Source organism: Myxocyprinus asiaticus, chromosome 22 (assembly GCF_019703515.2).
Source record: "Myxocyprinus asiaticus isolate MX2 ecotype Aquarium Trade chromosome 22, UBuf_Myxa_2, whole genome shotgun sequence".
In the NCBI taxonomy this organism is placed as follows: Eukaryota; Metazoa; Chordata; class Actinopteri; order Cypriniformes; family Catostomidae; genus Myxocyprinus; species Myxocyprinus asiaticus.
In genome coordinates, this window is record NC_059365.1 from 1,815,832 (window position 1) to 1,843,304 (window position 27,473).

A 27,473-nucleotide genomic window follows, 5' to 3' on the forward strand; every position below is an offset into this window, starting at 1 on the left:
TGCTTTAAATCAAGAAATGGTTCACACGAAAATGAAAACCCTCACCCTCATGTTGTTCCAAACCCTCTTTCTTCTGTGGAACACAAAATACGTAATTCTGTTATTGTCTGACTTCAAAAGTCTACTTTTATGGCATTTCATGTCACTATGTATAGAAGCCCCAAACCGCATTGTTATCTAAAAAAATAAAAAAAAATGTGAAAAAAAATTCTAAAAAAAAAAAAAAACTTTTTTCAAAATTTCTACAAAACAAATTTATATATATATATATATATATATATATATATATATATATATATATATATATATATATAAATCTACACATTTTTTTTCTCTCTCTTTCTAAAAAACAAAACAAAAAAAAAACATTTTTATCAAGAGGCAACTCATGAGAATTTGTTTTTTGCTTGCAAGTAAACAATTAGCATGCAGTACCAACCTCGGCCACCAGGTGCCACTATCAGTAAGCATGAACTCTTGCAAGGTGACAGATCACAGCTGTGGTACTTGAGCTGTTGATTTATAGTTGTATAATACTCTAACAAGAATGTTTTGCGAATCTTAATCAAGGTTTCCACAAGCAGCTCTGTATCTTCCTTTAACCTGACACGGTGCCGTTGAAGCTGACCCTTCTATCTAGACATCTAGTGCATGTTTACATGGGCCAACAAATTAAAAAAGAACAATATTAATAGCAGCATCAATATTCCTGGTGGTGAATGTCATCAAACAACCAGAAATAACTCCCACTGTCACACTTGACAACAAATGCCATATAAAACATATGGAACCTGAGATATATTCATTTAACTGTGGGATTTCATGTATTAGTAGACTCTCAAATATATATATATATAGATTGATTAAGATTCGCAAAACATTCTTGTTAGAGTATTATACAACTATAAATCAACAGATCAAGTACCACATACATTTTTTGAGAAAATTTATTTTAGAAAGAAACAAAAATTTAGAGAGTGAAAAAATGTAAAGAGAGAAACATTTGAGGAAAAAACATTTTGAATTTTTTTTTTTATTGACAGAAATTATTTTTCACAGTGCAGTTTGGGGCTTCCGTAACTTTGAACTGTCGTTGAATGGAAAAGAGCTGCGTGAAAAATCTTCCAAAATTCTCCTTTTATGCTCCATGGAAAAAAGGAGTAGCATAAAGGGTTTGGAAAGACATGATGGAGAGTACATAATGAGAGAATTTAGCATTTTTGGCTGAACTTGAAGTCCCTGAGTCACACTAACATTACCTCCTCAAACACAACTTTTTCTACTTCCTCGCCATCATCTTGCCTGTCTTCTACTTCCTGTTCCTCTGAGTTGATCTGTGCCACTCCCAGCCTGTAGAGGGCATCTCTAATGATCACCATCTCGCCAGACTGACAAACGCTCAGCACCTCTGCGATTTGCTGATTCACAATGTCTCTGCTGCTCAGAAAGTCCACCAGTCTGTTATACAGGTAATAATATGCCGCGTTATCAAATGCCAGAGCTTTACGGCGAATCGCAGCCATCGCAGACACGCCGTCATTTCTGCTAGTTTCATTGCCGGATTCGTCGCACATCTCGCCGACTACGCCAACGTACGGTTCGAGCTCTCGGCAGAGCGTCATGGCGTGATGGGCGGTGTGATCGTCATGCAGGTCGCTCGGCCTGTTGGGACACACAATCCAGCATGAGGAGGATTTAGTGAGGGGGTGCAGGTGCGTGTTTGACTCGATAGCGGACAGGTCCAAACTGTACGGCTGATCCTGGAGCTCCGAGCATGAGACGTACTGAAAGAGGAAAGACAGTAGAGAAGTTACAAATACACAATCAGCCAATCAGGTGCTTTAAAACCTGGGAATTTAAGAATTAGCTCCCTTTTATAGAGGCCAGGTCTAATGGGGGGCTAGATTTTCTCAGTGCACTCCCAGAAACATCCGATACCCCCCTTGGGCCTGATGTTGAAACACGATCAATGACAACCTATTGCAAACCCTGAAGATCAAAAATGCCCCCCCCAAAGATTGCATCCTAGTACCGCCCCTGCTCCCTTTTATTTGGGGAGTTGGAACTGGCCACGTCCCACATGATGTTCAATTGGAATTTAAACAGAAAGACCCAACACAAGTTTTGTTACGAAACATAAATTATTACATCATTGATTTTGACTAATTTTGACTAATTATGCCTCCTTGATAGGTAGAATTTCATTTTCTCACAACCAATCAGATTTTTCCCCTTATACTCTAGGGGGCGCTATATCGCGGAAAAAAAAAAGTTTACGCTTAAAACGTTAAAGTCTCCGAATACGGGGGCCTGGGTAGCTCAGTGGTAAAAAACGCTGGCTACCACCCCTGGAGTTCGCTAGTTCGAATCCCAGGGCGTGCTGAGTGACTCCAGCTAGGTCCCCTAAGCAACCAAATTGGCTTGGTTGCTAGGGAGGGTAGAGTCACATGGGGTAACCTCCTCGTGGTCGCTATAATGTGGTTCTCAGTCCGGGTGGCGGAGGACGAATCCCAGTTGCCTCCGCGTCTGAGACAGTCAACCCACGCATCTTATCACGTGGCTTGTTGAGCACGTTGCCACGGAGACATAGCGCGTGTGGAGGCTTCACGCCATCCACCGCGGCAACCACGCTCAATTCAACATGCGCCCCACCGAGAACAAACCACATTATAGCGACCACGAGGAGGTTACCCCATGTGACTCTACCCTCCCTAGCAACCGAGCCAATTTGGTTGCTTACGAGACCTGGCTGGAGTCACTCAGCACGCCCTTGGATTCGAACTAGCGAACCAGCGAACTCCAGGGGTGGTAGCCAGCGTATTTTACCACTGAGCTACCCAGGCCCCCCATATTTTCGATTATTGATGATAAAATGTTTTATATATATATATATATATCACCGCAAAGGGGAGGATCTCAGCTTTCTAATGTATTTTGGAAGGTGACATATTCTGTAATACTCGATTCTAATTGGTCGATCAAGCCATCCAGCTGTCTGATATTTCTGAATAACGAAATCGAGGAATTAAATTACATCAGACCGGTCATCCGGGTATTGCGAGTCATCTTTCTTACTTCTCGTATCACTCTGCGATTTGATATTATTTTAAACTAATAAAATCATTTCTATTCAAATCAATGTTTCATTTCCATTTATTTGTTTATTTGGCAATTTGTCGTGTAATAAGCCAGATAATGAGCAGTCAGATGGTCATTTTCACAATATAAACACCAACAGAACTTTGACGCAAACTGGAATTCAGCTGTTTCTAAATGTAATTTAGTATTTGAACTGGAATGTAAAAGTAAATGCATGTTGATTTTCTCACCTGTGGTGTTCTCGTCGGGTCTGAGAAACATCCGTGATTTCTGCCCCACATCTGTGAGGCCAGTTCAGGGTATAAAACATCAGTGCACAGCGCCACCTTCTGAGCACAGTCTGCCACGTACACTGGTGGCCAAAACCGCGACGAGACCAGCAGGTCGACGTGATCGCGAGCGGTCTCTCTGCGGATGAGGTATTTCGAGCCGCACACCACCTGACCAGAGATCAGACATCAATTGATCACACTGAAATCATAATGAATAATGATTTAAACTTGAGTTAACCATGTGTACCTGATGTGGACAGACTTTAGTGATTTTCCCTGCAGTCACGTGTGCTTCAGGTTGACGTGCCGTCCAGAGTCCATTTTGTATTTGTGAGAGCAATAAAGAGACACATGCCAGCAGCTCTTCCTGTTACAAGAGATAAATGTGTCAAGATTAAAGTTAAAATAGTTAAACTTTATTCAAGATCTCCTTTAAACACTTTAAGCTCAGATGAAAAGTAACTACAGTCTTGACCAACACAAAATAGGTGTCGTTTGAAAGCTTTGAAGCTCTAATTTTCAATGCATGTAGACATTATGACCAAAACTGAACAAGTGCTTTGAAATTTGCAGACAAATCAGAAGTGTTCAGTTTTGATAATTTATAAAAAAATAAAATAAAATAAATAGCACTGTGCATATTATTGCAAGCAGTAGAAACGTCAATCTCATCAAACAGTCATGTGTCATATGTTTTTGGAAAGCTCTCAAAGAGTAGAAAACAACCAGACTATTTGTTTGACTCATAGACAAAAATATAGCGAGTAATAACTAAGTATATGTCTTTGACAATTATGCTGGTGTTGCTTATATGCTGTGTTTTCGCTTATATCTTCATGAAAAATAAACCGAACATAAAATATCACATATCATTATTTAGAGTAGGTGATTATCTTTCAAACGAGTCTACACACAAGGTAATCAGATGCATAGATCATTAGATAATCCACATGAAGCACAATGTTACATATGGCCACCAGGAGATGGCGCCAAATACATGACACAGACTCAATGATGACTCAAATGACACAGAATGAAACTCATTCTGTGAAATCTCATGACTAAAATCATGTCTGCATGCTATACAAACCTTTAGTCGTTGTGTTTGCATGTGTAATTAGTTCTTATGTACAATTATTATGTTTTATTTGTTTGGAGAGGCTTTTGGACACTATGATAAATTATTTTTGTAATGCTATAACTTTTGATTGCTTTGTTGTATCCACACAATATTTTGATACAGTTGACATGATTGGGAACAAAACAAAAGCAGTTTTTCAGAGCCAAAACTCTTTTTTATATAATATATAATGTCAAAGCAGAAAAATAAAAAATATATATATTTCTGGCTCAATTGTTTTATTTTTTGTGATTTTATGTGGTTTTTCAGCAGTTTCTTAGGCTGAGAGTCTCAGAATGTATCATAATCTACAGTATATCATTAAAAAATTTCTTTACAATGATACCAAACACTTGACCCTTCTTGTTTTTTGTCAATTTATAACCCTTTCATTTTGGGGATGCCACTGAAACAGGAAATCTTTAAAAACACATTCAGGGCTTAAAGGGTTAAACAACTGCTAACTAAAACAATAAATTGAAGTACCTCCCTTAAAGGAATAGTTCACCCAAACATTTTGGGTAAGAACAGACCAAAATATAACCCCTTTCACTGTACATCTGACCATTGCAGTCTCTTGGCACGATCATGATTTCAAGCTTGATTACACATCTTTGATGCATGCGCACAGTACTGTATGGCACTACTAAGTGTTATCGATCTTGAGATGTAGTGAAAATTGAGTTACATTTTGGTCTGTTCTCACCCAAAACCTATTGGATCGCTTCTGAAGACACGGATTAAACCACTAGAGTCTTATGGACTACTTTTATGCAGCCTTTATGTGCTTTTTGGAGCTTCAGAGCTGAAATATTCTTCTAAAAATCTTAATTTGTGTTCTGCAGAAGAAAGTAAGTCACACACGTCTGGGATGGCATGAGGGTGAGTAAATGATGAAATTATTTTCATTTTTGGGTGAACTGTCCCTTTAAGGAAAATAATATATCACTTTTTTTCACCTCAATAAAGATGTCAACCTTTCTTTTGAAATAAATTTCTAGATTATTTTCTTGGTGGATAATAATTGTAAAAAAAAAAAAAAACTCACCTGGTGATATATAAAATCCTCAATCTGGTAAATATAGGCATTAAAGCTTAATTTGGTAAATACTTAAATATAGATCATTCTAACTAAGCCAATTCTCCGTCATTTCAAAATAAGAGTCCTGAAATAAGTAAGTGTATTTCGTGCTTGTTTATAGTTAAAAGTCCTTAATTTTTTTCTGGCTATTATTGGGATTTGGTAGCACAAAAGACTGAATCTGGAATTTTGTTCATTTTGTCGTACTATGGAAAGACTAAGATTTTTTTTTAACATTCAATAAATCGATTTTAAAAACTATCGACCGATTAATCGGTTATCGGCCTATACAACCACCTTAGTTATCGGTATCGACGAATTAGTGAAAATAGTAAAGCAGTAAGAATGGTTGGGATTTTTATGTTGAATAACTTTAAAAAAACAAATTTTTGCAATCAGAGAAGTATTTATATGGCACTAAAATGATGAGGATCTCAATTAGAGTGAAAGCATTAAACGTGTAGCATTATTTTCTGTAAAGCTGCTTTTAAACAATGTGTATTGTGAAAAGCGCTATACAAACTAATTTAATAACTAATAAAACTTTTCTAGAGAAAATCTAGAGATGGAATAATTTTTCCATCGCTTTGTTCACCATCATTAAGTTGCAAATAACCTGAAATATTTCAATGTGTGTTAGTGTTATATAATGTTAATATTTGTGTTGCGTTGTACTTTTGAAGTGTTCTCTTCCGCGGGGGTCCCACATTTCTCCAGCAGGTCCCTGAGCTCCTGTTCACTGTGCTGTTGAATCTGATCTGGAATCAGATGACCCTCATGAATCAGACTCATCAGGACAGACGGCTCATCTGAAACACAAACACACACACTAAAATAACACAGTCTGCACATCAGAATTAGTGAAGCTACCTCAAAACTGTAGTTTGTACAGTCAGATAAAACTACAGTCAAGATGCCCTTTAGAAAAAGTGTGATCAAGATGCAGGGGCTGTTCACAAATGATGGTTCATGCATCTATCTGCTCTGTTTTTGATCTAAATGTGCAAGACGGACATCTTTCACCGTTTTGAACTTTTTAAAATGGTATCGTAGACATCAATGAACGCTGTATTCTGTACCAGTGTGCTGCGTGTCAGAGATGATCTTGTCTTTCTCGGTGTTGATGATGGTGGTGTTCCTCATGAGTGGAGGGATGAACGGAGCGATGATGGACGCGTCAAAGCGTGTGATGGGGAAACTGGAGGGAAACGCCGCCTGTTCTAACGCCTCGTTCTCCATTGTCAACCAAAACTCATCAACATGCACCTCATCTGATGCTGGGAAATCAGGCCAGGTGAACTACACAGAGACAAAGAGAGAGAGAGAGATACATCTAACGATAAAATCAGTCTTTATTAATTTGAATGTGTTGAGCCAAACCCGTATGACTTTCATGGAGCACAAAAGATGTTGAGCAGAGAGTTCACACTGCTGTTATCACACAATGAAAGCAGACAGTGAAAGTGAATTGAGACTCTGACAAAATAGCATCAATGTCATTGAATAGCAAAGATCAGCGTGAACATTCCACAAAATTTCTCCTTTTTGTATTCCATTAAAGATAGAAAATGATACAGGTTTGGATTAGAAAAACATGAATGGTTTTGAGTAAATTATGATAAATGACAAAATTTTCAATTTTCCTTTAAGCATGTTACCATGTTTTAACCTTCCTATACTGTTCGGTCATTTTTGACCGAAATCACTTTTTCTGATGTAATAAAAATGGTTTCCTTTATCTCAGCACTACAAGACTTTCCATCTGAACACACACACAAAATGTGGACTTGATTCGACAAGTCTAAGTTTTCATAATAAATAAAGCAACACCTTTATTGTTCGAGGTCAAAATTGACCGACCATAGGAATTGAATGGGAAAGACATAAAAAACAGAGCAATTTTTTTTTTTTTTTAAATAGAATATAGAAATCAGCCACAATGCAGGACACACACAGAAATGAAGGGGTGAGACTATAAAACATGCAGAGTGCAAAACATACATCCCCCCCCCCACCACACACACACACACACACACACACACACACACACAAAACAATATTCTGTTTTATTCACTTATTGAATTTTCACAGTCCATTGCTGTGCATTTCTGTTTATTACTGTTCATTTTCTTGACATTATTATTAATTTACTTTAAGTTATTACATTTTGATGTATGAAAAAAATTATTGGTAACAAAATTATTATTTTATGCAACACCATGGTCAGGTTTGACTGTAGGCATAACGTGACATTATTGCAAAATCTGACACTTCAAAACAGTTAAAAAAATAAAAAATAAATGCTTAACTTTGACAAGGAATAGTTTGATAATGTCTGAATATATTTCCAAATGCATAACTTGTGATAATATTTTAAATAACTATACAGTAAGTGGGTGTATAGAACACTGCTGCCACCTACAGGCTATTATTGTCATAACATGATTTTCAAGTCATGGTATTTTTCTTTTTCACCAGACGGCAGCAAGCTGTCTCAATACATGACACATTCTCATATTTTTAGTAAAGTTAGCGGCATTTCTTGATCAGAATCGGAGGATTAACCAAATAAAATCAATGAAAAGCTGAACATGATCTCTTTACCTCCACATTTTTCAGCTGTAGAACATTGTTGGTGTTGCGTTGTGCAATCTCCAGTTTGGGTGCGATGCCACACACTCCACAGATCATGTCGTTATAGTCTCGAACCGTCAGACACTCAAACGCCCAGTAACCACTGCAGAACAGATCCTGAACACTCGACATCTGCTCGCAGCTCAACACACAGTCTAAAAGACACACAAAGACCTCACATATTCTGTCATTTGGAACAACACGAGGGTGAGTAAATGATCCCTTTAAACTTCATAAAAAGAGTGATGATGCTGATGATGATGCTGAAGAGCACCTGTGAGTGTGTGTTTGATGATGTTGAGAGCGGCGTCTGCAGGACCGTCTCCCTGTCTGATCTGATGTCTCATCTTAAAGAACAAATCCAGCGTCACCAGCAGTTTATTCCCCACGTTAAACAAACCTAAAAAACAAACACACAGCCGTAAGTGTCTATATATAGACAGTGTATGTGTGTGTGTGTGTGTGTGTGTGTGTGTGTGTGTGTGTGTGTGTTTACCAGGGTGCAGGTCTGTGAAACTGTGTAATGCCAGGCACTGTAGATTTGTACAGACTTTTAGCTGCAGATTGACGAGTCGAATCATCCGATCCGTCAGTAACCAGCATTCCTCCAAACCTGCAATTGAACTAATAAACACAACACAATGACACGTTACAGTGAGGCACTACCCGTGGGGCCGCAAGAAAAAAAATGGTCAGAATATTAATAACTACAGCCTTGACCAACACTAGACCAGATTAGAAGCTCTACTTTATAATGCATGTAGACATTATGAACAAAACTGAAAAAGTGCTTTGAAATTTGCAGACAAATCAGAAGTGTTCTGTTTTGATTATTTATTTATTTTTAATTGCACTGTACATATTATTGCAATCAGTAAAAACATCAAACTGATCAAATAGTCATGTGTCATATGTTGTTGAAGCTCTCAAAGAGTAGAATACAACCAGCCTATTTGTTTTACTCACAGACAAAAATATAGCGATGTGGAAGTGGGGCGTGGTTGAGCTCCGGCTTGTGAATGGAGAGCAAGATCGGGAGATGAAAACGGTAAGGATCATCACCTGTCAGTGATTGTCTCTAACAGCTGTCTGTCATTGCAGTGAGAGTTGGAGATGGATTAAAAGGCGAGCCAGATGACAGAGAGAGGAGGGAGAGTTACACACACCCCGAGACCATGCCGTTGACAAGGAACATTATATTTGTGTCTGTAATCCAAGTTTCTGGGAGACTGAGACTGGCAGTTTAGGGGTTCTGGACTGTACTGGACTGTGCTGATTGGGTGTCTGTGCTAAGTTCGGTACCGATATGGTGATCCCGAGGGAGCTAGAGATGAACAGGTCATCTAAAGAGAGAGACGCACAGAGCTGTGTGTTTGTGTGTTCGACGTTTATGTTATGTTTAAGTGAGAATAAATGTCAAGCCAGTCTCAGCTTCCTCCTTCCCATGCATTCCTTGAACCCCATTACACTGGTGCTGAAACCCATGAATTGAAGGAGGAAGAATGCCACCATGGAGACCTCACCTCTGGAGGAAATGTTTAAGACCCTCGCTAGATCCACCAGTCACAGCATCAGGCCCTCCTCGAGCTGCGTATGGAGCAGGAGCAGCGGTTCATTGTGCTCCTCCAGTGCTCCAGAGCTTGCTACCTCAGGAGAGGGCTGACACTGCGACCCCGGACCCCGCCCCGGCCCATGTTCCACTGGTCAAGATGGCCCCTCAGGATGATCCAGTGGCTTTCCTATCTTTGAGCGGATGGCAGGGGCATGCAGTTGGCCAAGTAGCTAGTGGGCAGTCTGCTTGTTACTGCTGTTGTCCGGGGAGGTCCATCTCGCAGCGCAGCAATTGCCAGCTGTAGAGCCACCACAGCAGGGCATTTGGGTGACTCGCTCAGCAAACTAACACAACTCTCCCATTCCTGTTAGGTTTTCCAATCGATTCTCCCCTCTCAGTGATGCACCCACTGAGAATCATGTTGCAAGAGCCTTGGTTATAGGAGATTCTATAAGAAACGTGGAAATAGAGACTCCAGCCACTATTGTTAAATGCATTTCCGATGCCAGAGCCTCTGACATCAGATCAAATTTACAAGTGCTGGCTAATGCTAAACGCAGATTTTCTAAAACTGTTATTCATGTCGGCACTAATGATGTCCAGCTTCGCTAGTTGGAGATCACTAGAGATAATGTTAAAGTGTTGTGTGAACTTGCAAAAATGATGTCAGACACTATAATATGCTCTGGCCCCCTCCCTGCTCATTGTGGTGATGAGGTTTATAGTAGATTAGTGTCACTGAATGGCTGGATGTCTAAGTGGTGTCTGGAGAATAGCATAGGATTTATAGACAATTGGAAGAGTTTTTGGGGTAGGCCTGACCTGCTAAAGAGAGACGGACTCCATCCCTCCAGGAAAGGTGCCACTGTCCTCTCTAGTAATTTGGCTCATAGACTTAATAATAATACTATTTGACTAACTGGGGCCCAGGTGAGGAACCAGACAAATTGGCTAATCCGAACATCTGCTAGCTGCCTTGAGACTTCACACAGGTCACATAAACTACAACACATAGACTGTATCACCTAGATATCATATAGAGACTGTGTCTGTTCTCTGAACTACCAAACACAAACCCCTCACTAAATCATTTAGAAAAAATCTGATTAAGGTCAAACTTGAACAAAACAAAAAAATTAAAGATAAACACCATATAAAGATAGGGCTACTAAAAATTAGATCTCTTCTAAAAGCACTAATTGTAAATGAAATTATTACATAGTTTGGATGTGCTCTGTTTCAATGAAACCTGGCTTAAACCAGATGAATATATTAGTTTAAATTAATATACTCCCCCGGGTTATTTATATAAACATGAGCCTCATCTGAAGGGTCGAGGAGGAGGTGTTGCTACAAGTAGTTTTTGAAGTTTTTGGTGTTACTCAGAGGACTGGATATAAGTTTAAGTCTTTTGAACTAATAATGCTTAATGTGACACCGACAGATATAAATAAAAAAACTCTGTTATCTTTTACCCTTACTACAGTATATAGATCACCCGGGTCTTATTCTGAATTCCTTGGTGAATTTGCAAATTTTTTATCAGATCTTGTAGTAACTGTACATAGAGCTTTAATTGTTGGTGACTTCAACATTCACATAGATAATGAAAATGACACACTGGGATTAGCATTTATCGATATTCTCAACTCTCTTGGAGTCAAAATGTGACAAGACCAACTCATCGTCATAATCATACGCTAGATTTAATTCTGTCATATGGAGTTGATATTGATACTATATAAATTCTTCCACAGAGCGATGACATCTCAGATCATTACCTCGTCTCTTGTATGCTACGATCAGCCAATGTTACTCAATCTACACCATGCTATCGTTCAGGTAGAACTATCGACCACTAAAGATAGCTTCACTAATAATCTTCCAGATCTATCTCATACACTCAGTAGGCCTAAAAGTCTAGAAGAACTTGATGAAATGTCAGAAAATATAAATACAGTCTTCTCTAGCACTCTCAAAGCCACAACATGTGTTTTAGATCCAATACCAACTAAGCTCTTAAAAGAGGTATTCCCTGTAATCTCAGAACCTCTTCATAATACTATTAACTCCTCGCTATCCTTAGGACATGTCCGAAGAAACTTTAAAACGGCAGTTATCAAACCACTTATTAAGAAGCCACAACTTGATCCTGGAGAACTGGCTAATTACAGACCGATTTCAAATCTCCTGTTTATGTCAAAAATACTAGAACAGGTAGTGTCCTCCCAACTATGTTCATTTCTACAGAGAAATAGTATATATGAACAATTTCAGTCAGGATTTAGGCCCCATCACAGTACAGAGACTTCACTTATCATAGTTACAAATGACTTGCTCTTATCATCTGATCGCGGATGCATTTCTCTTCTAGTGCTTTTAGATCTTAGTGCTGCATTCGACATGATAGATCACGACTTTCTCTGGAATAGGCTAGAGAATTATGTTGTCATTTGAGGAGTTGCATTTGCATGGTTTAGGTCCTATTTAGCAGACCGCTACCACGTTGTGTATACAAGGAATTGTCAAATCAAACAAAAGTAAAGTATGGAGTACCACAGGGATCAGTTTTAGGGCCTCTGCTTTTCTTCTTATACATGCTTCCCCTGGGAGATATTATCAGGAATCATGGACTCAGGAATCAGGAATAAGTTTCCACTGTTATGCCGATGATACCCAACTTTATATTTCTTCTAAAATCAAGGAAAACACACAATTCCCCAAATTAGCAGAGTGTATCAATGAAATAAAAAATTGGATATCCAGACATTTCCTTCTACTCAATTCCAACAAAACAGAGGTACTAATTATTGGACCAAAAACCTCTAAAAATAAGCCACTAAAATATAATTTGACTCTCGATGGATGTACTGTTACATCGTCTTCAACAGCGAAGAACTTAGGTGTTATATTTGATACCAATCTGTCCTCTGAAGATCAAATTTCCAATGTTTGTAGAACAGCATTCTTCCACCTCAGAAATACTGCTAAATTATGACACATGCTCTCTGTTGCTGATGCAACAATAGGAGGTTGATCCTTTTCATATTTGGCTCCTAAACTATGGAAAAGTCTCCCTAACACTGTTCGGGATGCAGACACACTCACTCAGTTTAAGTCTAGACTAAAGACTCATCTATTTAGTCAGGCATACACCTAATTTCTCCATCAATTAGGGTGCTTTAGTTAGGTCTGCCGGAACCAGAAACATTGATCATGATCTATAACTCTGCTTAAAATTTAATGGCATCTAAGCTAGTATTATTCTATTTGTTTTTTCCTATCCCGAGGTTACCAGAGAGGCTGGATCCACCTCCGTTCCTGCTTGGTGTTGGACTCCACTGCTACATGTCTCTGAGTGATGATGACAAATTACAGCCGGTGCCAACCAAACATCACTTCAGTCTATTACGATGGACTTCAGAGGATGAACTGATGCCAGCTCCAACCATAAGACATGGGATACTTCATATGCCACTGCCTGAACCTTGGACTTAGGATGGACCTCACCGAAATGACCTGCTGGTTGAACTGCGACTATCAATAAATTGCCAACAAAACCCTTCATCAGCCAACTGACAAGGACAACGCATCTATGTGAACTTCTAAGACATTAGTCATTAATCTTACAGTTAATACAAAATCTTTGTTTAAACACTGACCATTAACACTTAGTTTAATAATTTTAAACCATGACTTGCACTGCACATAAATAACTAATATTTACATTATATTCATGCTGTTAGCCAGAGGGGAACTGGTTATTTTTCCCAAGGTTATTTTTCTCCATTAACCAACATCTTATGGAGTTTTGTGTTCCTTCCCACAGTCGCCTTTGGCCTGCTCACAGGGAGTCTAAATACAATTATTATTTAATTACTTATTTTTAAACACAATTCACAATCGTATATAATCAAACTACACAATGATGACTCTAAGACATTATAGATAATGCATGATCTTCTGTAAAGCTGCTTTGAAACAATGTGTGTTGTGAAAAGCACTATACAAATAAAAATGACTTGATTTGATATATAATGTAAAATCAGAAAAATAAGAAAAAAGGTACATTTTTGGCTAAATCTTTTTGTGATTTTTCAGCAGTTTCTTCGGCTTAAAGTCTCATAACTTATCATAATTTATATCATTAAATGTTTTATGTTTTATTTCCCCCCCCTTTTCTCCCCAATTTGGAATGCCCAATTCCCAATGCGCTCTAAGTCCTCGTGGTGGCGTAGTGACTCGCCTCAATCCGGGTGGCGGAGGATGAATCTCAGTTGCCTCCGCGTCTGAGACCGTCAATCCACGCATCTTATCACATGGATTGTTGAGCGCGTTACTGCGGAGACGTAGTGCATGTGGAGCCTTAATGGTATTCTCCGCAGCATCCACACACAACTCACCACACACCCCACCGAGAGTGAGAACCACATTATAGTGACCACGAGGAGGTTACCCCATGTGACTCTACCCACCCTAGCAACCGGGCCAATTTGGTTGCTTAGGAGACCTGGCTGGAGTCATTTAGCACGCCCTGGATTCAAACTCGCGACTCCAGGGGTGGTAGTCATCGTCAATACTCGCTGAGATACCCAGACCCCCATCATTAAATGTTTTTTAAAGTTCTCTTTACAAGGATACCAAACACTTGACCTATTTTTTTTGTTTTTTGTTTTTTGTCGAGTTATAAGCCTTCAATTTTAGGTATGCCACTGAAACAGGAAATCTTTAAAAACACCTGTGAATGTGGCCTTACTGTTTGGAACACACAACCTCTTGGTTTAAGAGTGCATTATCTATTCTTGTGGGGTTTGAATCATCAATCTTCCGATCTACCAGCCCAAAAAGTGTAACCACTGAGCCACAGCCCTGGGATGTGTTTGCTCTCACCTCGGGTCTCCTTTAAACAGCGGGTAATGACACAGACTGCAGTGTGTGGCCGCAGGCTCGTAGAAGGTCGGCCATCTGCTCCTCTCCTCCGAGTCTGTCTCACTTATCTCTCCATCTCTCTCTTCATCATTCACATTGAGTTGGTGAATGAGATTAAAGACATCCTGCAGTTCTGCGTCACTCTCGGGGAACTGCAAAGCACATCTGAGCATGCTCACTGTGGAGTGACGCTGCAGCTCTTTCTGTACTGAAGTCAGAGGTTGAGACGCGTCCAATAGAAGCTCAGAACCAGACACATCATCACAGGATGACTGCAGAACACACACACAACCAACAGACATAAACAAAACTCATTAGAGCGCCACCTAGTGTTCACATCATAGAAACAGGACTTTTCTTGCTGCTTGGAAATAAATAAGTCTGAAGTACTATGTAGTAAATGCACTGGACAGCATTAATTAACAATGAATAATATTTTTAACAGCATTCATTAGTCTTGGTTAATGTTAATTTAGAAAAATACAATTGTTAGTTTAGTTTACAATGTTTTCGTTCGTTGTCAAAATGAACATTAATCAAGATTAATAAGTGCTATAAAAAGTATTGTTCATTGCTGCTTCAAGTTAACTAATGTTAACGAGTGCACGTCCAGTTGTAATCTTGGAAATAAATAAACGTTATTTTGGCTTTTAATTCAATTTTGTGTGAAATAAATCTTAACATTTGACAGTCTGATCAAATAATGCCAAATATGCCTGTTTAATTGTAAGGGTCAGAAATTATGAAGTTTTTGGTGCAAGAAGCCTTAAAATAACATTATAAATGGAATTTAGGAAAATATGTAGATGCTGCAAAAGTGTTGGATATGTCTCCTTTATATGCATTAAATAACATGTTTAGAATGAGTACATAAACAACCACAATTACATATTAATACAAAAAATGACATATATTCATGAGAGGTGAAAAAGGTGAGAAAGTCATAGCATGTGTTCCAGATATATATTTTCAGTTAATTTGTTTGTTGTATTTTTTATTTTATTTTTTGCATTTAAAACCTGCATACACATTTTGCATTCGCGTGTCAGTTTTGACCCGGTGGAGTTTTAAGCTTAAAAAACATTCATATTTTTTTATAACATCCAATTGTTTTCATCAAGAACCATATTGTAGCTCATTGTTAACTTCTTAGCTGTTCATACATGTAAAAAGATCTATATTTTTGGCATGTTAAATAAAAAATATAAATGTTATTATGATGTCAGTTTTTATTTTATTAAAATATATAGATATTCTTTAACATTTCAAAATACACATTAACTACAGCTAACCCAGTGTGATACATGTGCAGATATATTTTTTATCAAGGTTTATGTGAAATTTCATTTGAATATAACATTGCATTAAATTTATATAAATATTTAAAGTGAGAATTTCTAGTAATTCTCCTATTAACTTCCATATTAATTAATTACTCATTACTGCTGAAAAACAACTCTGTAGTCAAAATCTACACAACCAAATCTATTTTTTCTATCAAAATAACAACACAGCTACACCTGGACTTTAATACAATGTTTTTAGACTAAATGTATTCTGTTTATTGCATGAAATGCTGAATTTTAATATGTGATTATGCTGCAAGCTGGTTCATTATAAGATCTGGGAGCGCAAAAGATATAACAGTTTTATAAAATGGTTATACCTCTTAAATCAATTCTTCAAAAAATCTGAAAAAAATTAATTATGTTTATTTTGGTGATCTTGACAAAGTCACACAGTTTGGTTCCTGTACGAAAAACTATGTGGTATTTAAAAATGATAATTTACCTCTATCGGGTCAAAAATGACCCGAACGCAACAGGAGGGTTAAACTAACCCTTTAAAGTGATATAAGGAAAATGTAGAACATTTTACCAAACAGTTTGGGTAAATTAGCTTCAGTAAAGGTGACTTTAGCTGAAAGGTGAGTAGTTTGCATCCCTGTATATTATAATAATGCACAGTTTAAAAAGAAAATAAACCTTCATGTTTATCACCACCAAACGTTTTCGGTTAAAGTGTTAAAACTAACCGGAAGTTTGGTTTTCTTGGCAGGTTTGTTGATGAGCTCCCAGCCGCAGGTTGGACAATTTTGTGGTTTGTGTCTGTTTTTATAGACATAATCACACGTGGGATTCTTACAACGGCCTCTTCCTCTCGCTGTCGACAAACCCAGAGCCTGAAAAATATACACAAATTCATGAATAACAAATAAATCATCTGCTTAGTGTGAATTTAAGCACAAACATCGAACGTTTTTGAAGGTTGGAATCATATTTTTCATGTGCTTCAGTATCCTGCCAACATGTGAACACTAACTAGGGAGGATTCAGATGTTTTCTTGATGGGCAGCATGGATAGTATCTTCACACCGTTGTCTGTTATGATGTACTGGTTACTGTTGACCGTGGTGGGCTTCTGAAATCACATGGAAAAAGAGATCTGAGTGCGTCACGCAAACCTCTTATTTGACCAAATATGAATATGATTATGGACAGATTAATATGACGACACAGGTAATCTCACCTGTTCTAAGGCCCTCGGTGTGATCATGTGACCCAGTTGTTTAAGGGTATTGGGTTTCAGACCCACAATGTGTTCATTGGGTGACGGTTTCACTAAAACAATAACACAATATTGACATTACATCAAACACACTATTAAGATCAAATTAATACAAAATTAAATTCTTGAGATCATAAAGGTCCTAAAATTGGCACTATTTTGGAACAATATTACATTTTGTATTGTTTCCGTTGATTTTGGGATGAAATATATGGAGGATCAAGTTTGCCAATATTATATTAAAATAAATAAATAAATATATTTGCAAATATATTTTAAAAAAAATTAAAAACAAATGAATTAGTTGTCAAATATATTACATTTCCTTATTTATTTTTCTATACTAGAGCTGTCAGAATTAATGCGTTAACGTACGCGATTCATTTAAGACGTTTAACGCGTTCATTCTTCTTAATCGCGATTAACGCATTTACCGTTAATACAACATAAACACTTGTGTGAATGGTGTAACCATTGTAATGTGTCCACCCGGAGTCATAACACTGACGCACACACCACAGCGCCAGAGACCTTCTACCAAGAGAGCCTTCAAGCTTAGAATAAAACAGCATAACGTGGCGGTCCCATTGACATATGTGCGGTTCTGTCGTAACGCTCTCCTATGATAGAGCTGTGGAGGTTGTCTTCTTAGTAAATAAAATAATCTCTGACAGCACTTCCCTGTCAGTGTTAAAATGATGGCGCTATTTGATGGGACTTCAACACCAAGTCTTAACTATCAACAAAATGTAGAATGAGACATTTTTGTCTGCAAGCACTTTTCATGGTGAGTTCAAAGCGGCGCTCGACACTGGCGTTGACGCGAATCATGATCGCAGCCTCACGATTGCTGTAGGAAAGCGGATAGTCAAAGGCTACCGGCAGATTAATATTGTGGAGGATGAGAGTTTAACAGATTTAATGACCATTGCAATGAATATGCAACCTATGTGAGGACTAGATCTTTCAATTAGTCAAACTCCCACTTAGACTTTGGGAAACGTTAAATGTTACTTGAATTGGTGATATTTTAGTGCATTTCTATCTTTATACTGTGGAAGGCTTTGTTTGGAAAATGTTAATAAAACATTATTTTGCTACATATTGCTTTGTTTTCTTTCCTAAGATGGAAATAAATGCATTTTGACAAGAAAAGAAGTATACATAGTCAAATTTCAGCATTTTCAAAATATGCGATTAATCGTGATTAATCGCGATTAACTACAAAAATTATGCGATTAATCGCGATTAAATATTTTAATCGACTGACAGAACTTTTCTATGCATTTATTTATTTCCGCATTTACTTATGCATATATATATTTCCACATTCATACATTTCCATATATATATATTTTTTTAATTATGATAATGAGGGTGTGTATTTTCTACTTTCTTCATTTTCTAGCAATTAATCTCAGAGTGCTCCAGAGACCACAAAGCTTGGAGACCACAGTGACATTTTGTGGTTGACAGTTCTGTTTATAAGATCTTTGAATAATCCCAAGGTCATGTGTTTATTTGTAGATTTAATTATTTATTTATTTTCTCTCCCTGGCAGTAATATATGTGATACAATGTGTTGTTATGTTGTTTAAAGCATAATACAAAATAAAAAAAATCCTGTGCTTGACAAAATTAAATGCGAGTCTACAGATTTGAAGTATAGCCACAGATGGGTGTGGACATGCATTTAGAAATTGTAAAAAATACTTGTGAACAGAGCAAGTCAAATAGGGAATGTATAAATAAATAAATTAGCAAATTAATACATGTGGAAATAAATAAATAAATATATAAATACATAAAAAAGGAAAAAAAATACTCTGAAATACTCATTTATGCCACATTTGAAAATGTACATGCATTTTGTTTTTCATTTTTTACATTTATTTGCAAATATATTATTATATTATTTATGTTTAATTGGCAGACTTGGTCCTCCACAGGTATGTGACCCAGAAATGTTTTCGTGAGATTAAGTCATTAGATGTTTGTTTGGTTTGATGAAGTGTTCTGAAGCTCACCAGCTCTGATGATTCTCGCTTCTGTTTTGATTTTATCAGGTGGAACAGCGATCCACTGCAGAACAGCAGACTGGACAGGCGGATCTGTCAGATACGTTTATATTCATCAAGAGACAGAATATTTTTTTTATCACTTTACACATATGTGCATGATCAGAAACATATTTAGAGTTTTTTTTTAATAAGATTCATTCCATTTGACTCACTGGTTTGAGCGGGCGCTGGCAGAATAGCTCGTATTCGCCGTTTCTGTACAGCATTGCTGGTTTTCTCTATCGGGATGACCTGAATTTGACCACCACTCAATGCTCTGTAATGATATGGTAACAGTCACTGAATAACGAAAACACAGATGACATGTTCAGAACTTCCACCAGGAAAAGTACACAAAAGTTTGGACACACTTATCTGAATTTATGTTGCTGAGTGTATGATCCTAAAATCCGTTTGATCTATTCTAAAGGCTTATACATAAATGCTTGAAATTACATTATACAAATATAGCTAAATTGTGCCTAGGGTTGCCACCTTGGGTCTGTATAAATTCTCGGCATCCTATGAATAACAAAAAAGTAGTCTAACCTTCTGCTAGCCATTATACAAGCAATACATCCGCATTGGGTCGGGATCCCGATTACCCCGTCTGGGTTTATTTTGCGATAACACCCGGCTGACTGTATGTTATCCCTAATTAAACACTCTGCAGTGCTGATGTCTCTTAGTAGAACTGTAGACACACACATTTTAATTCAGAATATCTAGACATGCAATTACTCATTCAAAACGTAAAAAATAGTCATTTGGCGCCATCTACTACCGCAAAGGCTTAATATGTCAATGAACGAATCAAAAAATGAATCAGAATGAATCTTTTTGGGAATGGATTCAAAAGACTCGATTCAAAATCCCCACCACTAGTGTGAAACTCAAATGAATTGTCCTTGAAAATGATTCATCTGTGTGAATCATGCGAACAAACTGATTCACTAAAATGAATGTTCAAATTCAAATGGTTATTTCACTTTTCCAGAACAGACGGCCAAACATCTGGGACGATCCCGGACAATCCTGGACAGGTGGCAACCCTAATTGTGCCTACGTTTGAACTTCTTTACAATTATAATATTTTTAAACCAGCATGCTGTAGAAAGTATTATGATACTCCAAACAAAGCCAGTTTCTTACAGTACAGCTGTGGATTCTGGGTCAGATTTTTTTATAACAGCGCCATCTGCTGTTTTTTGGGCTGATACTACATTCGTCCGCTCTCTCTTTTTGCGTCCCACCCTGCGAGCAGCTGTAGAGCCCCCGTCCTGAGTGATCATGGAAAGGGTTGTTTGGTCGCTGTCAGTGTTTCGTGTCAGATCTAAGTCTGTTTTTGATGACATATCATTTTGTTCCGTCCGGTGACCTGACGGCGTCGTAGAAAGCTGGGAATCTTCACACGGTTTCCCCGAAGATGGGTCGGAACCAGAAATGGCTCCTTTAACTGAAGGTTTCTTTGCCTGTAACAGAGAAAAAGGAGTTCGCTTTTAACCCCTTAAACTCTGGTGCGTTTTTGGGCTGCTGCCCGCAAAAAAGCTCACCATTCACACATACTGTGGACTAATTGCAAAAAATTGGTCTCAGAGAACCCCCCAAATAAAAAAGCCTCCAATTATTCATAAATAATATTGTATGTGTTTATAATCTTATGATAAAAAAGTGTTTTGTTGTTATCCTAACTTTGTAAACATGTAATTCTGGAAAAGTCTCATTTCATTCCACTAGATGACAGAAAGCACTAGAAAACAATATTTTGTTTTCTATCACATTCCATCACAATATACAGATCTGAAATGTAGGTGGCGCTCTAACACATTTTAGCTCTCACAGATGTGCTCGTCCATAGACATTCAGTCTAATTTTCAGTTCAAGCACCACCCTCATTATTTCATTGAATATCTCGGCCTCTGAGTGGACTAGAAGCTCAATCTAGGTGTCATTAGAAAGCTGAGATCTTCCCCTTTAAGATGATATATCGTATGATATATACGATGATTTACTTTAACATTATATTATCACTAGTCAAATACATATATTTCTGATGATTTGTTTTGCATGCTTTTCCTGATGGATGGCATATTTTGTTCTGGACATCTAAGATATAACACTGGATTAATCACACACGCAAGCTCACAGACAAGTAAAAAATGGCTCATTTTTTAGAAAACTCCTTAAGGTAATAGCAGATATAAAGTTTTTGACTATTTGGGGTTAACAGCAACAGTTATCGAAGCATAAATGAGACGTATGTATTTGATGACTTACAGATATCATGTTTTACTTTGTGATTCTTTTGAAAATCTTTTGAACTGTGGTATTAGTGCAACAAAATAAACTATACGGTCACATTCCTGAGAATTAGAGCTTTCATTTGATATATGACTTGTCCATTTAGGTGCTATGTGAAGGACTTTTATTTTCATATAAATATTTCGACCCCATTACCTCTAGGGGGCGCTAATTTTCAACGCGAATGATTTGAGGCCTTATTTTGTTATTTTAAGCAACATAAATGCAGAAGTGATGGTATTCTCTGAAAAGTTCAGATTCTAAGCTTTCAAGTGATACCTCATATGCCTGACTTACTGTATGTATTCGGAGACTTTAACATTTTAAGCATAAACTTTTTTCGCAATATAGCGCCCCCTATGGACCCGCCAGCAAGTCCATAAAGTTTAAGGAATAACAGCCGTTTTCGATTTATCAATATTATTTACTGCATTCAAAATAAATGCTAAGACATTATTTTAGTAGTACGACATTATTTCTATTCACTTATCCTTTCACAAACAGTAGTGCATGCGCTGCGGTTGTGGAGACGGGTCCCGTTCCTCCCGTTATATCATATTGATCATATAAGATCATGGTTAGATCATATTTGACCTCATATCTGTCACAGTGACAACACTCTGTAAATTAAAAACAGCTGTTTGCAACGATTTGGTGGAACTATAAAGAAGTCCTAATCTTCAGTAATCTTCAACCCCACAAACAGCACTTTTTGGGCAGTTTCAGCGCATTTTGAGCGAAGCGCCCATAGACAGCAGTTCTTTACTGGTCTACCAAAAGAACCCAGAAGTGGCGGGGTGGAGTTTGTAAACAGTAACTTCATCTATAGTTAGCTGCTTGGATTGAATCATCTGAACAGTAACATTAAATTACAGTTGCACAGGTCTTAAGACTTACAGGAGGCACCCACTTCCCCCCGAGGTGTTGGCCACAGTCGGGGCACTGGGGCGGTTTGTGACGGGTGACGTATGAGAACACACACCCAGGTGTGGTGCAGCTGCCCCGCCCTCTCCGTGTGTATTTGATGGGCTGAAAACAGACATCTGATGTTAGAAAACGGCATCAAGTTTTACTTTTTAAACATATTGTTAAAATTCTGAAAACGGTATGAAAATACTGCTATTTCAGTATATATATACTAGAAAGAGTAAAACAGAGGATTTTCTGACCAGTTTAAAGGAGGGTTTGGGTTCTGGTTTCACAGCGCTCATTAACGGAAACATCATTATTGGACTGGTGGTGTTAATCACTTTATTCTCCACAAGGCCCTGAAAACATAAATACAAATGTATTTGTAAAGCTAAGCACACACTCATTCGTTTGATTATTGACATCTAGAATGCAGTTATGATTGACATCCCACCTGATTCGGAATTATCGCAACAAGTTGAGTGACATCTGCTTTGATCTGAGGCATCCGAGCTCCACCCTCCAATCCATTTTCAGCATCACCATAAGCCCTGCCCACCACTCTCGACTCCTCCCCCTTCATTAGAAGAGCAGCAGTTTTGTAACCGTCCTGGACGAGACCCACAGGTCGTTCATTTGCAGTGGAATTCTGAGACAGGACTCTTTGGACCGGCGCTGTTGCATCTTCTCCGAGTGCCTCGATGGCGACGCACTGCTCCGAGAACTCCACCTCACTGGCCACAGTCACGGGGGACAACAGAGGCTCTTGTGGGTGGGCCCGAGGGGCTCCATCCCCCAGATAATCCATGGCAGTGTCCACACACGTCTCCATGGCCCTCTCACCTCCGCCTAAACTCTTGGGCAGGAGCACGTAATTCGCTCTTGGGAGGATCCTGCGGAATCCTGGAACGTCCTGAGAGGATGCAGCTGATTGGCTGTTCTGTGAAAAGAGTGGGAAACTTTAATATCAGATGACTGACATGTTTAGATTCATTGATGCTATTAAACGCTAATAAATAGGCTGTTGATAAATTAAAATGATTCAATAACAATTAATTTAACAATTGTTTTTTTAAATTGTTTTCATTAATTAAAGATGTGTTTTTGTCATTTTATTTTCCTTATATATATACAGAAAATAATATAATGTATTGTTTATATTTAAATAAGCCTAAATTAAATAATAGTAAATAAATTAATTTATTTAAAAAAATGTAACACCCTCATGCTATCCCAGATGTGACTCTCTTTCTTCTGCAGAACACAAATGAAGATTTTTAGAAGAATCTCTCAGCTCTGTAGGTCCATACAATGCAAGTGAATGGTGACCAGAACTTTGAAGCTCAAAAAAGCAACAAAGGCAGCATAAAAGTAATCTATAAGACTCTGGTGGTTTAATCCATGTCTTCTGAAGTGATATGATAGGTGTGGGTGAGAAACAGATCAATATTTAAATCCTTTTTTACTATAAATTTTCCTCCCTGCCCAGTAGGTGGCAATATGCATGAAGAATGTGATTCGACAAAGAAAAAAATAGAAGAAGAATGTGGAAGTGAAAGTGAAAGTGGAGATTTATAGTAAAAAGGACTTGATCTTTTTCACACCCACACCTATCATATCACTTCTGAAGACATGGATTAAACCACTGGAGTCATATGGTGTAAAACCTTTTACACTGTACGTCTTGCAACTGCAGCCTCTGGGCACGATCTTGATTTCAAGCTTGATTTCACTTCTTAGTGCTTGACACATGCGCAGAGTGTTAGATGGCGCTAGGAAGTGTAATCTAGCTTGAAATCAGAATCGCCAAGATGACTTTCGATGTGTTTTATTTTGGTCTGTTCTCACCCAAAAGTCATCTGGATCACTTCAAAAGACATGGATTAAACCACTGGAGTATTATGGATTACTTTTATGCTGCCTTTATGTGCTTTTTGGAGCTTCAAAGTTCTGGTCACCATTAACTTGCATTGTGTGGATCTACAGAGCTGAGATATTCTCCTAAAAAATCTTCGTTTGTGTTCTGCAGAAGAAAAAAGTTCATGCTCTTCCATTTGAGCTACAGGAACCTGAAATATTGACCATATATACAGTACCAGGTAAAAGTTTTAACAGAAGATTACCGGGTCAACACCGTCTCTCTCCATGCGTGCTCTCTCCAGATAATAACCTCGATCGGCCACATTCAGTCTCTTCCAGCTGTCACTTATGCATTTGTTAATTTCAGACTGAGGCAGGTCTGGATTCTCCTGTTGCATGCGCTGATGAACGTCAAAGTAATACAGAAGATACGCTGACCTGCGATAGATGACAAGCCATTAGTGCAGGTAAAACCCTCCAAATTACTTATTTTGAGTTACACAGGGAAAAACCCCCACAGAAGACACATTTGGGACAACATGAGGGTGAATTAATGATGACAGAATTTTCATTATAGGGAGAACTGTTCCTTTAAGCAACTCCGAAATTGTTTCTGAGGACCCACTCTTATTTAGTGAATTCCTCCAGGACTTGCAGGTTTTATAGTTTGGTGAGACCCTCAGCTTTTACACCGTATCTTAGTGAAGTTCTACCTGGGCTTCTTGGGTTTGTCCGAGTTCTCCGTGGCGCCTCTGCTCTTGCGTTTCCTCTTGGGTGATGAAACCTCCAACAGCGTGTAGCAGCTCTCCACCTCCATCTCTCCACAGATGGACTCCATCACTGACAAGATCACAGAGAGAGAGAGAGTCTTTAAAACGAAGGGAATAATAATAATAATATTTTATTTATAAAGCACTTTTCTCATGCCCAAAGAGCTACAATACAGTACAGATGCATATTTTAAAAAATAAAAATAAAAAAAAGTAGGGGAAAAAAATGCACAACATAGAACAATATGTGACAAATGTGCAATGTAATTTATAACGTGTAAGAAAGAAAAATGTCATGAAACGTATTTAAAGCGGTGACTTTGTTAAGATATACAGTATAATGAAAGTCTATAAATGAAAAGTACACAAAACAGATGCACAACACTACAACACGACAACAAAACAACACTGTAAGATAGAGATTGAAATCTGAAGTGAATAACATGGTATTTACCAGTGAAACGCACGAAAATATGTAGAGATCACACTGCACACACCACACTCACACAAACACACACACACACACTCACACAAACACATAATTTTTCCATACACACTCACACACACACACACACCACACTCACACAAACACACACACACACACTCACACTGCACACACACACACACTCTCACACACACTGCACACACAAACACTCTCACACTCACACACAAACAAACAAACACACACTCACACCACACTCACTCACACACACAAACAAACACACACACTCTCACACTCAAAAAAACACACACAAACAAACAAACACACACACTCTCACACAAACACTCTCAAACCACACTCACACACACACTCACACACAAAAACACACACACACACACACACACAAATAAAATAATAATAAAAATGTAACATTCTCAAGGCAGTAATGTGTATGAACATTAAACTTAAGAGTTTGTAATTATCTAATACACAAAGGTAATTGTAATTAGATTGTATTTACTATACAGTCATTTTAAATGCATTACTGTAAATAATTACTGCAATACAATGACATTTGTATTTAAATCAGCATGAATGACAAATAACTGTCAATAAAATCTTAAATGGTCCTAAAAATAGGCTTATTGTTTTTGCCAGAAAAAAATAAAAATAACAAACAATCTTTCTTTCATTTAATTTCGGGGTGCATTATGGAAAAATTCTTCAGAAAATACTATGGTATTACCATGGCACATGCCCCAAAGACTCATGGCACAACATGGCACTAGTTGGCACTGAGTGATATCTGATAACACAGTACTGAAAGTGTACCACAAGATCCAACCTGAATTCTGCTGATGTTACAAAACACCGAATGTTGCTACAATGTATCAAACCGCTTCAGAAACAGATACATTTCAATTTGAATATCACGTGACGCATTGACACTATTTAAGCGCCTTCATCTTGGGTTCACGTGCAAATATTTCCATTTATATGCTTAAACCACTGAATTTTGATATATATCCTAAATAAAATCTGTTAAAGGAGATTTCAGTGTGTGTGTGTGTGAGGGTTATTGTTGAGTGCTGATACTGACTGTCTGCGGCCAATGAGCGCGTGTCTTATTGAAGTCTTACCTGAACGAGCGCAGGATCGGTCCAAAATCCAGCGAATGTCTCAGCACACGGGCGGTAAAGTCGCAGAACCGGCCATCTGGATCATGTGTGTGTGAGGTGTGAGGGTGAGCCGGTGTGTGAGTGTGTTTTAGCGTGTGTTTCCTGCAGTATAGTGCATAAAAATGGCGGAGAGAACAGATGAACACATGAACTCGAGGCCCAATGAAAGTCTGATCTACAGCACTTCCAACAGAACACAATCTTTAATTATTTGCGATTTTCATAGACTCATACGGTTGTGTCTGAACTGGGAATTGTGTATACTATTTCACTGTTTTATTTAATTTATTCAAACCATTTGGTGGTCAATGTTACTGCTAATAACGCTTTTGTTTTGTTTTATGGGACACTACGAGGTTCTTCCTGCAGGGGGCGCTCGGTGGCCCAAACATCGAATCTTCCATTGAGCTGCATTCAAATTTCAGGACGTTTTTTGTCTCAGTGGAGGTGTTTATACTCTAAAATCTATCATCATTTTTTAACTATTAATTACTAGGATTTTTATATGAAAACAAAAATGTAATCTCACCTGTAAAATGTCTATAATATGTGCAAATATAAAGCCGTATCTAGTAATCATGAAAGACTGAGATTGGTCCGCATTCTACCAGCGCTGAGAAAAGTAACAGATACCACATGACAGCACCGGTCACGTCAGCGGCTGCAAACATCGATTTGCAAATAAAACAGTGAAATAT

The 27,473-nt window shown here is 37.9% G+C and overlaps 1 protein-coding gene across 1 annotated transcript; it reads right to left on the reverse strand.

The window, feature by feature from the left end:
• Positions 1 to 310: 310 nt before the first annotated feature.
• hmgxb3 (HMG box domain containing 3) lies at positions 311 to 27,142 on the reverse strand. The gene is made up of 21 exons (XM_051650513.1): positions 26,737 to 27,142; positions 25,099 to 25,225; positions 24,649 to 24,823; positions 22,980 to 23,465; positions 22,786 to 22,884; positions 22,514 to 22,645; positions 20,468 to 20,787; positions 19,489 to 19,592; positions 19,283 to 19,366; positions 17,217 to 17,308; positions 17,010 to 17,108; positions 16,723 to 16,869; positions 14,649 to 14,959; positions 8,703 to 8,830; positions 8,481 to 8,606; positions 8,177 to 8,361; positions 6,652 to 6,871; positions 6,248 to 6,381; positions 3,619 to 3,738; positions 3,330 to 3,539; positions 311 to 1,784 (listed from the first exon to the last, which is right to left on the reverse strand). The coding sequence occupies exons 2-21, from the start codon at positions 25,221 to 25,223 to the stop codon at positions 1,245 to 1,247; spliced, it is 3,837 nt and encodes a 1,278-aa protein (XP_051506473.1). The 5' UTR covers positions 25,224 to 25,225; positions 26,737 to 27,142; the 3' UTR covers positions 311 to 1,244.
• Positions 27,143 to 27,473: the final 331 nt, after the last annotated feature.